Here is an 11,896-nt window from a genome sequence, read left to right as displayed (position 1 = left end):
ATCTCCATTCTCTCGAGCTTTCGGGAGCATATTGGTGTAGGTACACAGTCGTAAGTGTAAAGTGCAAAACCTCATATTGAGGCGCTCTTTGTTGTGGAGCACGAGAGCATCACCTAGAAAACTTTAACTCCGTAGGAGTTGCTGTCACAAAAATTTCCATTCCGAAACCGTTTCGGGCTTCGTTTTGACATGGCGAAGTTTCAACAGGCACTTTGGAAAAGTGGCCGTTTCTGACTGTGTATGCCTATTTTTCGCCATTGAGCAAAGTTGTAACAGAATGATTGCTGTGTGTCCCATTGCAGAGAATCTAAGAAACGCATGCCAATTTTGGGTTACTATGTTTATGCATTTTCGTCACTTGGTGTGACTCGTGGTTGCTTGCCACCGCCCGTGTGAGGCAGAATTTTTGGTGTTGCAGAATTGTTGCTGTTTGCCCTTGTGACGTAGAACTCTATTCCTTTCTCTTGTAGTCACAGTTTTGACTTTGCAAAATGTCTGAAATTCTGTCAACTATTGTTAATGAGAAACTTGAGAAGGACAACTTCCAAGCATGGAAGTTTAGGATGACAAACTTTCTTATGGGAAAGGGAGTATGGCCATTTATCAATGGTGATGAGCAAGAACCAGTTTTGGGTGCTGCTCCTACTTCTGCAGATTTGAAGACCTTTAAACAATGGTATGAAAAGGCCGGGAAGGCAATATATTGGTTGTTAGTCAGTGTTTCAGACTCAATGATTGTGCATATACAGGATGCAGAAACGCCGAAGGAGGCATGGGATACATTGGTAAAGATGTACACCACCAATACCACTGCACGGAAGATGCAACTCAAGCAGAAGTTGCATAATGTGCAGAGGAATAAGCTAAGCATAAACAAGTATTCCATGAAGGTTAAAGGCCTTGCAGATTCTCTTGGCTCAATTGGAGCACCTGTTGATGATGAAGACTTAGTGTTTGTGACCCTGAATGGTCTTGGATAATCATGAATTCCGTCGTCAGCCTTGTGATTACTTCGTTTAAAAAATGTGAGCCGCGGTCACTGATTAATTCCAAGGGACATCCATACCGTGATATCACCTGTTTAACAAAAACTTGGCAGTTGACTTGGCATCTGCCTTTCGCGGCTTTCGCTTCCGCCCATTTAGTGAAGTAATCTGTGGCAACGATGATGTACCTAGCTTGGCTATTAATGGCAGCCGGACTAATGGGGCCAACAAAGTCAATTCCCCATTTTTCAAATGGGTCATGGACAGTGGCATTCTGTCCCAGTTCTGTGGTTTGGATGCTCTTTGGCAAGGATCACTTCGTTTGACAAATTCCATTGCATCACTAAACAAAGTGGGCCACCAAAGGCCTGCTTGAAGTACCTTTCGTGCTGTGGTTTCTGCTGCAAAGTGTCCTCCTGCTATCCCTGAGTGAGCCTCGTCTAAGATGAGAATGAACTCATCTTTCCTAATGCATCTGCGCATCACTCCATCTTTTCCCTGTTTATACAGTTGTCCTGCAATGAGTTGATAAGGAGCAACGTCCCTAATCAACCTTCTTGCTTTGGCCATGTCCAAAGGCGTATCAGTGGGTAGTCCATTTGTAAGATAGTGAAAAATCTCTTTCGCCCACTCGGGAATCAAATCTACTCGAAAAAATGGCGCGTCTGGTAGATCATCTTCCACACCCATTGGCTCCTCTCCATTGGGAATTCGAGACATGTGGTCGGCAAAAACATGTGTTCTTCCCTTCTTGACTGCGACCGTGAAGTCAAACTCCATCAAGATCAACAGCCATCGTGTAATTCTTCTCGTCATACACGGTTTATTCACTAAGTATAGGAGTGCTTGGTGATCGACAAAGAATACAAATTTGTTTGCCAATAGGTAATGCCTGAATTTCTTCACCGCATATACCATTGACAAACCCTCTCGCTCATCGCCAATGGTAGGGTCATCCGTAGATCATGAGAAATGGCACGCTCATTTTCATCATCATGATTCTCTCTTATTTCTTAATCATCAACATCTTCATTGGCATGCTCGACATCATATTGATTGCGGCCTATTGCATCCTTTATATGCTCCATATTAGTGAATGTATTGTACATCACTTTGAAAGGTGGTGCAATAGGGATGACGTACCACCATTTAGTGTCATGCACTATTGGCTGATAGATAACCTATTCAAATACACATACAATTAGCATATCAAAAGTCAAGACATGAGCTTAGATATATATGTATAGAAAGCACATTAGTAAAAAAAATGCATATCTACTCACATTGTTGTGGCATTACTAGTCTTTCTTTCTTTGTTTGCCTAAACTTTGTAGAGTCAATAGTTACATAGCCACTTGCATGGCATTTTATTGTTGCATTAGGCCTCTTTTCTGCCACATTCATTTGCCTTTTGACATCCAAAACATACACAAAGAAGTGATGAACGTCAAGCTATGGAGTACTAGGGTCAACCGACCTAACCAACCCACAAGCACTAGATCTTGAGATGGGAAAATATTATCCCATTATGAAGGCTACTACCATACCATGGTTGTCATCATCGTAGTCACATTATTCCTACTGCCACTATCCTCACAACCTAGGGTGTCACTCCCTAGATGGCTCTCTAGCTAACTGAAGCACAAGGATAGTCCATTCTAGGTCATTGTTGCAGGGGGAGGTTGTAAGTGCTCTTTTTCATTGCCGTGCATGCATACATGTGGGAGTTAAGTGATCTGTGCAATAAATGGAGGAATATGGTATAGCCAAGCACTTGTGACACTTGCAAAGATAGCCACAAATTGCTATGCCAGTGATTCTATATACATATGCACCACTAACCTGTGAGTTGTTCAATGGTTCAAGACAACAACGGATTTATTACATGATTGCAACTTCTCAATTATCCAAGGATTGTAGTAACACCACTGAATGATGCAATATATAAATGGAGTCTTACAGGATCATTTGCAACTTCCAAATACAAGACAATGCAACAGTTTACTACTTCAACCCAATTTGAATGCTTGAATTACGCTCTTTAACCAAGCACAAAGAAACAGAGATGAACCACGTTTAATCATCTAATCAGATGCCAAATTTAAAGTTATTCCCAATAGTCCAAGCAGAAAGCTATTAGCTAGACTACTGACATTATCCTTGATCAATTTCAATGCATTAATCCTTCCCCAATAGTCCAAGCAGAAAGCTATTAGCTAGACTACCGACATTATCCTTGATCAATTTCAATGCAATAATCCTTCCCCAATAACCACAAAGATAGCCAAAACAAAGCCACAAAAATAGAGTCTAATGCAAGGGTTTGTAGGGGTAGGAAGCATACCATAATGGACAATATTCAGCCCAGACACAATTTAGCAAATACATGACATTCTAGGGTCAACAAAGCCACAAAAATAGAGTCTAATGCAAGGGTTTGTAGGGGTAGGAAACATACCATAATGGACAATATTCAACAAAGCCACAAAAATAAAGTCTAATGCAAGGGTTTGTAGGGGTAGGAAACATACCATAATGGACAATATTCAGCCCAGACACAATTCAGAAAATACATGACACTCTAGGGTCACAAATGGATGAAAAGAAGAAGCAAAAATTGATTTTTTTCTTCTTCCCCACAAGGTATGCAGGAAGAAGACAACTATGTAGCATGGGGTAGTTCTCCTAGGGTTGAGAGATGCAAGCCAATGGGCATACCAGGGAGCATATGGCTAAACATAAGCAACCTAAACATAGCTCTGGAAAGCCAAGAACACAACTATCAAGCAGATGCAAGTATAGGCAAGGGAAAAAATCGATTTTCCTCTCCATATAGGCTGTCTTCTCCACATAATGAAAGCAATTGGGGACCCAAGGCATCCATAATTTCTGCAAATGAATGCAAGAATGTACAACACAAGAATCTATTGCTAACCAAAAAGAAAGATCACTATCTACCAGACTATTCAACCAAGGAGAAAGAACATAAAAAATCATTTTTTTCATACTCGTGTCCCATAATTATCCACTAAAGCTACTATAGGTCACTAGAAATTGATGAACACTTGCCACAACTACTCGCCAATGCTAACCTTTGATGATTATCCTCCACGAGTAATGGAGAACAGTTCTAGGTCAGACAAGTATAAAGATATGAGCAAAAAATCAAATTTTTGCTTCCTAGAGGCCTCCTTCTCCAAATCTATCAATTGACAAGTAGGAAACTTGAAACCAACAACAATTGAAGCTACAGGGGAAAAAATTTTGATTTCATATAGGAAGACATTACCAGGGAGAGAAAACTACAAAATCATGCTTCCTTTTTCTACAAACTAACTACATATAGGGCATGGGAACTTGCAGGAAGCCAAGCACAAGGAATGGGTGATGGGAAATGCCAAATTTCTACATTATAGGGGAGTAGAATCAATGTTTGGGAACTATATGGGCGTGAGAAGAGGAAAAACACAATTTTTTCCTCTCTATTTGGCTGGTGAAGGAGGCAAAGAAATGAGAAAAGCATGGTGTGAAGAGCAGGCAGCACGTGGACGCAGGAGGATGTATATAGAGACCATTGGATCCTCACATTTTGGAATTGGAGGCATTGAGTCGTGGTAGGAAGAGTTTGTATCTCTAAACCTTATTTGATTTATTACTTGCATTGATTCTATGACCGTTTTAATCTTACAAACTGTATTATCTTATAGCGACAAGTTATGGGGAGGATGCCCATGTCACACGAGATTGTCTTATGCTTGTTGTCATAGCAGACATGACATGTGGGCCCTCTTCAGAACCAAGGGACATATTACGGACACTCAATTTAAGGAAGCCATGAGACCGTAGTGTTGTAAAAAATGAAAGTGTAGCCTACATCCCATCTGACAACATAATACCAAGTACCCCCTCATCGGAATTGATCCGGTGCCCATAACGGTGACATCGGCTAAAAATAACCGCATCGAATGCTCGTATAAATCCCTAAAAATCTCAGCACCATCAACTCGGATCAAAATGCAGTAAAAAGGAAAAGCATACACCTCGACGAGACTCACATGGCAGTAGCAAAAGCCCCATGATCAGGATCCATCTATCATGTTGAATAAAATAAAATAGATAAATGACACAAACAGATACCATCATGCCCATCCTGATCCACTGATACCCAATCACAGGCATACGGCATCCGACACCAAAATAAATGCAAGTGCCATCCAATAGCAAGCCAAGATATCAGTACCACCATGAAACATATGTAAACACTACCATAAATATAATGTCACTGGCAGATCCAATGAAATCCTCATGCATGCCACAGCATAGCAACCAGCCCAATACAACCCACTGACATGGCTCTCATACAAAAAAATACAATGCAGTACTGAGACCACTGTGTCCAACTGACTATCCCAACACATAGGTATACTGACACCTGGTGCATAGGTAGGAATCCCAAAAAATCAATGCATCAGCATGACCTCCAAATCAAGTAGTGCATTTCAAATACATCCATGATGAGGGTCTCACTGACACACCTCACTTCTGATGCAACTGCATGGCATCTAAACTTAGCAAAATTACATGTAAAGTTGCCCTTAGCCAAAAAATTGTTGAGCCTTCAGTTCATCAAAATTCCACTCTAATCCTTGCTATCTGCAGCCCATATTTTGCCAAAGACAAGTCCTCAATGTCAACCTCTTGCCTGAGTTAATTCTTCCATTTTCCAGCTAGGTCATAACTTTACGTGTAAAGTTGTCAGAATTGCGTGTAAAGATATCAAGATTACGTTGTATTAAGTTATTAGGATTACATGTAAAGTTGTAAACTTTATGTGTAAAGTTGTTGAAATTACTCATAATTTTAGCCCCTTAGGATTACGTGTAAATTTGTTGATAGGTTTATAAAAGTAGCAATCCCTCTCATTTTTCATGAAATTCTACTATCAGACCCCCGCCAAAACTCTACTGAAATCGCATCCAAACTAGTAAAAAATTAATCAACAAACAATTACAACCTCCAATCATCACCTAACACGCACAACCATCCAACAACCACCACCATTTTGTTATTGACCTTGTTTGCAGGCGTCCAATATGGCTAACAACATCAGGTTCAATTTCGAGGAAATGGCCATGGAAGGTGGCCAGGGTATGCACTTCTAGGACCCTATCGGACCAAGCACTAGATGGCAAAGAGCTCATGAATATGGCCACCCACTTCGACGAGTTATTGGGAGAAGAGCTCCCCACTGACACCACCCAGGCATCGTCATCCCTACCATGCAAAAGGGTACTCCAAAAGTCCCTGAATGGCGACAACAGGCAATCCAGAATCAGGCTATAGATTAACAGCCCACTTGGATAGGACTAGTTGATGGAACTCCAAGGGCATGTAGTCCACTCTCGCTACACCCTGGAGGATTCTAGCACCACCTTCCAGTTGGTCTACCACACCCTAAAGGCACTCCAGTTCCCAACTATCAGAGAATACTTAGCCTGCACTGGCCTCGTAGGGATGGTGGAAAAATTTCAATTAAAGCTTGATCTGTACAGAGTTTGCCAGTTCTATGCTGACTTTACAGCACACACTGGTCAAGCCCATATTCCCAACCATGAAGGCAGCAACACGGGATGCATCACCCCCCACCACCACAAAGGCCCTACAAATTTTTTTTGACTTATTACTAATGGATGAGAAGTATCAGCAGCAAAGTTTTGCCGGTAAGGAATTGTTGAAATACTGCACCGCCCTCAAACCCACGGGGGTCCCCTTCCATAATCCTTCCACAAAGCAGCCCTTTGCATTAAATTTGACTTGCAACCCTTGCTCTACCATCTGACCACCAACAGAAACTAAGTTCTTTGTAATGGATGGTACATGCAATACATCTGACAAACTCTTTGTCTTTCCATCATGCAAAGCCAAGGGAACTTTTCCAATGTGAGTAATTGGGTGGCATGAGTCATCACCTATTTGCACATAGCCTGGATTCTCCAAATCCTGCATCTCTCCAAACCATTCATCATGACTGTTCATGTGATTTGATGCACCCGAATCAACATACCATACATCATCTTGTGTCCCCTGTCCTGTAACAGCATTCATCATGTGCTGCATAACAAACAAATGCTCTTTTTTGTCTTCATTATGTCGTGAAGACGATGGATAGTTTCCTTGCTGCAGTTTACCACTGCGAATATCATCTCTCTTAGCATAACACTAGGCTGCAATATGGCCTGTTTTGCCACAATAATGACACACAATACTAGAATTATTAGATCCTAGATTCTGCCATCCACCTCTTCCTCTCGAGCTCCCCCTACCTCTAAAATTACCACGGCCTCCTGAAACCTGCATATTGCCAAACTGATTGTTTAACCTGTTTTGCTAGTTATCACCACCACGTCCCATACCACGGCCTCTTGGAGAGAACCTACCACGTCCCCTTCCTCAACTGGCATAGAATGCTTGGGCCTATTCACCACTTTTTCCTAAAGACTCACCCTGCATGTTGATCTCTTCTGTGATCATTAGAGAGACCAACTCATCAAAGTCTGGAAATGGCTTCCGTACATATACAGAAGTAACAAAGGACTTCCAAGCCTTTTCATTGTTAAGTCCACCCAAGGTAGACGATACCAAATCATCATCATCAGGCATTGCATCAATTGCTGCTAATGCATCTGAAATGCTCCTCACTTTCAATACATACTCATTGACAGTCATGGTTCCTTTCTTCAAGGTATTTAGCTCTTGCTTGAGCTGAATCTTCCGTGCCTTTGTAGAAAACATATTTTCAAACGTGGTCCAAGCTGCATGTGAACTTTCTACATTTCTGATATGCCCCAGCATAGTGTTGTCAATCACTGCAGATAGCCAATACATCACCTTCTTGTCTTTCGCATTCTACTCTTTCCATGCCTTTAGTTCATCTGCAGTCGTAGGGTCACTCAGCTCCGGCTCCTTTTCTTCACCTGAAACAAACTCATAGAGGCCTTTCCCAATAAGGAAGTTGGTCACACAGAACTTCCAGGACAGGTAGTTATTCTTGTCCAGCTTCTCAATGATTGGATTTCCACTGTTATCTGCCATTATGCCAAAATTTGATACCAACAGCAAGCAAGTCTTATGTAGCCTTTTACCAGAAGTGCACAGCAATACACCAGACGGCCTTTTTCATTGACTGTTCAATAATACATACTGGTCAAACAAAATAGGCCAGTATCTTGTTACCATTGGATTTCAGATTTCTAATGCAGATTTTTCACTTTATGTGAAAAGAACAGATAGAGGGATCATGCTGGTAGTCATCTATGTGGATGACTTAATTGTTACAAGTGATAGTGGTGCAGACATTGATGATGTGAAGCTGCTTTTAAAGCAGAAGTTTGAAATGCAAGATTTGGGAGAGTTGTGTTACTTCCTGGGCATTGAAGTTATTAGATCCTCTGGAGGGATATGGTTGTTGTAGAGGCAGTATGGTTTGGATATACTGTCTAGGTATGGGATGACAGGTTGTAAGCCCATCTCTGTTCCATTGGAACAGAATGTGAAGCTCAGTGCAGAAAAAGGAGAGCTTCTTGAAGATGTCACTGTATATAGATGCATAGTTGGTAGTTTGATATACATGACTATCACCAGGTCAGATTTGAGCTATGTTGTTGGACTGGTGAGTCAGTTTATACAGGCATCGAGGAAGCCACATTTGGATGCGGCTAGGTGCATATTGAGATATGTGAAGTCCACTTTACAGTATGGACTTTTTTATGAGACTGGGTGTCTGATACAGGTACATGGGTACACAGATGTTGATTGGGCTGGTAGTATCTCCGATAGGAGATCTACTAGTGGATTTATGTTTTCCCTTAGGAGTGCTGCCATCAGTTGGAGCAGCAAGAAGCAGTTTGATAGTTGCCTTACCGAGCATAGAGGTTGAGTACAGGGTTCAGCTATGGCTGCATGTGAAGTAGCTTGGTTACAGAAGCTACTTGCTGATTTGGGCCAGTCAGTACATGATGCAGTTGTCATTTATTGTGACAACATTAGCAATATTATGCTTGCTAATAACCCACTTTATCATGCTAGAACAAAGCGCATTGAGGTGCATTACCACTTTGTGAGAGAGAAGGTTCTAGCTGGAGAGGTTGATCTAGTATATGTCAACACTGAGGAGTAGGTGGCTGACGTCTTTATGAAGGCCTTGGGTACAGAGAAGCTTCGCAGATTTAGGAGCTTACTTGGTGTACTCGAGATGGATTTGAGCTTGAGGGGGAGTGTTGAGATATCAAGCTCCACCCCTGATGTATATCCTGGGTGACTATCATTTATGTCACCGTCTTGTGTTACGTATACTTGTGGCGTAGTTAGATAGCCACATATATTTGGATTGGGTTCACATATGAACCGTGTATTCTAGGGTTACACATATAGTGTATACCCATCTTTCATTGTATTGTTGTTGTGTGCTAAAGTGAAGATAGGCTTTAGCCTCCAACCTTGTGTCCTCTCTCTTTTGTGTGTTGTGAAGAAAGCTGCACTCGAGTCTCCTACCTCTCTCCCTACTTCTTTACAAGGTAGACCTTGGCTATTTCAAGCTGAGGCAGTGCATAATTCACACAAAGGGACCTTGACTATTTCGAATGGTGCCATTTAAGTCAAACTAGCAGTTCACAACTTATCCTATAGTCGAAACCACCCAGACACTTATTCAAAAATCACAAGTACTCAAGATGATACCTCTAGAGAGAGAGAGAATCTAAAAGTATGGGTGTCAATGCTATCAATGAGAATGCAAGGTTCAACCCTAATGCACCAGTAACCAGCCAACTAACCAAGCAAGAAAAGATGGCGATGAAGAAGGAAACCAAGGGATAGCTCAATCAAAAGGATGTACGATCGTCCCAAACCACGAAGAACTATACCTTGGAACAAAAGGGCAAGGCTATCGATCAAGGTTTTGGAGCGAAATCTCAGAAGCCATCCAAGAGTAGTTCAGATCATGTAATGTTGCAGATTGCTGTAGATGATCAAGGTGTCTTACGAGTGGATTGTAGTGATAGTGAAGACTCTGATCAAGGGATTTTGGACTGGTTAGGTGTCTTTCCTGATGTGGGAATTAATATGATGGCTTTGGAATACCTCACGAAAGGAGATAACGATGGAGTCTCCGACATATCTGACTCCTCGGAGGAGGATCTAACATTGGAAGCGAAAGAATTCTCTATGATACAACTGAGCAATCATGCGACATTCCAATCTTATGTGGAAAAAGTGATGAGGTTGTTGCAAGTGGTTAACGGTGATATTTCACAAGAGCGACAGATACATTGGTTTGTTAAGGGCATAGAAGATAGGTACAAAATTTCAGACTTGTGCCAAGACCAACCTTCAACTACAAAATTGGCAGTCATGTTTGCATTGGAGCATGAGATGTTGATTGCTCTACGTTGAATCAATAATAGAATTAGAAGTGTTCCACCTTTAGTACCCTTTTCACCCGCCAATTTGTATGACTCTTGGTCAACTCATATCAAGGACTACCACAATTCACCTTTACACCCGAGGTTGGGCAATATACTGGAAAGATTTATGCGCATTGAACTGCAAGAAGGCCAACCACTGGGTACTTATGTTGCGCAAGTTAGAGCTTTGGCGCGAAGCCTTGATCCACGAACCTCTCAGCCATTTTTGATCAAATGGTTTTTGGAAGGGCTAAGAGATGAGTCAGTCAGTTGTTATGTGATACAGCAACAACCGGTGACATTGGACATGGCAATTATGTTCGTTATCAATCATCGTATTAGACAATTGTGTCATGATATAAATGAAATTGTGACCCGATTGCCAATTATACTTACCAAGGATCAACTTGGTGAGAGAAGAAACCATCCACACCGAATGGATTTTAGGAGTCTTACTTTAGAGGAACTTGCAAAGCGACCCACTGTTCGAGTGGTAAATTCTTGTGTCTGTTAAAGGCATAAGTAAAGCATAGTTTAGGAGATCTTTATTTTGGCTTTGTAAAGGTATTTTAAACCTTTATAATTGATCAAATGTAAAATGTCATATATGGATTATATATCTTTTTGGGGAGTGGGAAAAAAGAGAGAAGAAGTCATGGGAAAAGCTGGCAGTTGTAACTGTTATTTTTGTGTGATCATGCAGGAGCAGAACAGATTTCCCTGTCTGTGCCTATGTCTCTGTTTTGTATCATGAATTGTCATATGTTTTATGTAATTGATTTTCTGATTTGTTCTTTTCCTTCCCCTTAACACTTGGCGATCCTGCGAATTCATCTTTGGGCATCAGGCGAGATGTTTCAGAACGGGCAAGGTGCAGAAGATTCATGGATGAAGGGATACAGTCAGAAATGAATTCCTGCCTTGTGGAATTTCGGCATTGGATTACGGAAGAGGAGGAATGGGAATCCTTTGCGCAGGTTCTATTACAGGAGTTTCGGAATTGGACAACAGAACAGGAGGAGTTCGAGCAGTATTCCTGAGCACACACTTTCCTGAATTACCTTTGAACATTATTGGAAAGATCAGGGAGGTAGTGCGGAAAGAACAGACAAAACAAGTCGCTCCTTTTGGCTTGAGGAATACAACAAGTGCGTTCAGGTGAATTTGGCTTAATCAGTATTTGAGGCCCTTACTGTGAATATTATCCACCTGGGTCTCAGCAATAGAATAATCTGATGACAGAACAGGTGTATGATGTATGTCTGCTGAAGAGTAAGTCTTAGAACTTAAACAAACAAATTGCTGCAACTCTGAAGAGTATGGGAATTTCAACATCTCAGAAGAAGGACAAACCATATTGTGATATATGCCAGAAGCAAGGGCACACAGATGCTACTTGTTGGTATAATCCTAACAACAGGGCAAACCCAAGACAGCAAGTGCCAAGGG

General features: G+C 41.5%; 2 protein-coding genes across 2 annotated transcripts; one reads left to right on the top strand and one right to left on the bottom strand.

The window, feature by feature from the left end:
- Positions 1-491: 491 nt before the first annotated feature.
- Positions 492-980, top strand: LOC147603485 (uncharacterized). The gene has a single exon (XM_086796969.1). The coding sequence runs from the start codon at positions 492-494 to the stop codon at positions 978-980; it is 489 nt and encodes a 162-aa protein (XP_086653095.1).
- Positions 981-6,686: 5,706 nt separating this feature from the next.
- LOC147603484 (uncharacterized) lies at positions 6,687-8,078 on the bottom strand. The gene is made up of 4 exons (XM_086796968.1): positions 7,897-8,078; positions 7,490-7,821; positions 7,322-7,337; positions 6,687-7,176 (listed from the first exon to the last, which is right to left on the bottom strand). The coding sequence occupies exons 1-4, from the start codon at positions 8,076-8,078 to the stop codon at positions 6,687-6,689; spliced, it is 1,020 nt and encodes a 339-aa protein (XP_086653094.1).
- Positions 8,079-11,896: the final 3,818 nt, after the last annotated feature.

The sequence above is a fragment of the Cibotium barometz genome, chromosome 64, assembly GCF_041138505.1.
Source record: "Cibotium barometz isolate CiBa-2024 chromosome 64, ASM4113850v1, whole genome shotgun sequence".
Classification (NCBI taxonomy): domain Eukaryota; kingdom Viridiplantae; phylum Streptophyta; class Polypodiopsida; order Cyatheales; family Cibotiaceae; genus Cibotium; species Cibotium barometz.
This window is presented reverse-complemented; position numbering and strand designations above follow the sequence as displayed.

What these genes read in the sequence shown, in the direction of transcription:
- LOC147603484 (XM_086796968.1), bottom strand. Translation starts at nt 8,078, where the DNA reads ATGGCAGATAACAGTGGAAATCCAATCATTGAGAAGCTGGACAAGAAT. An exon ending in GAACTAAAGGCATGGAAAGA is followed by an intron (nt 7,822 to 7,896) that starts GTAGAATGCGAA and finishes GGGGCATATCAG; the next exon opens with AAATGTAGAAAGTTCACATG.
- LOC147603485 (XM_086796969.1), top strand. Translation starts at nt 492, where the DNA reads ATGTCTGAAATTCTGTCAACTATTGTTAATGAGAAACTTGAGAAGGAC.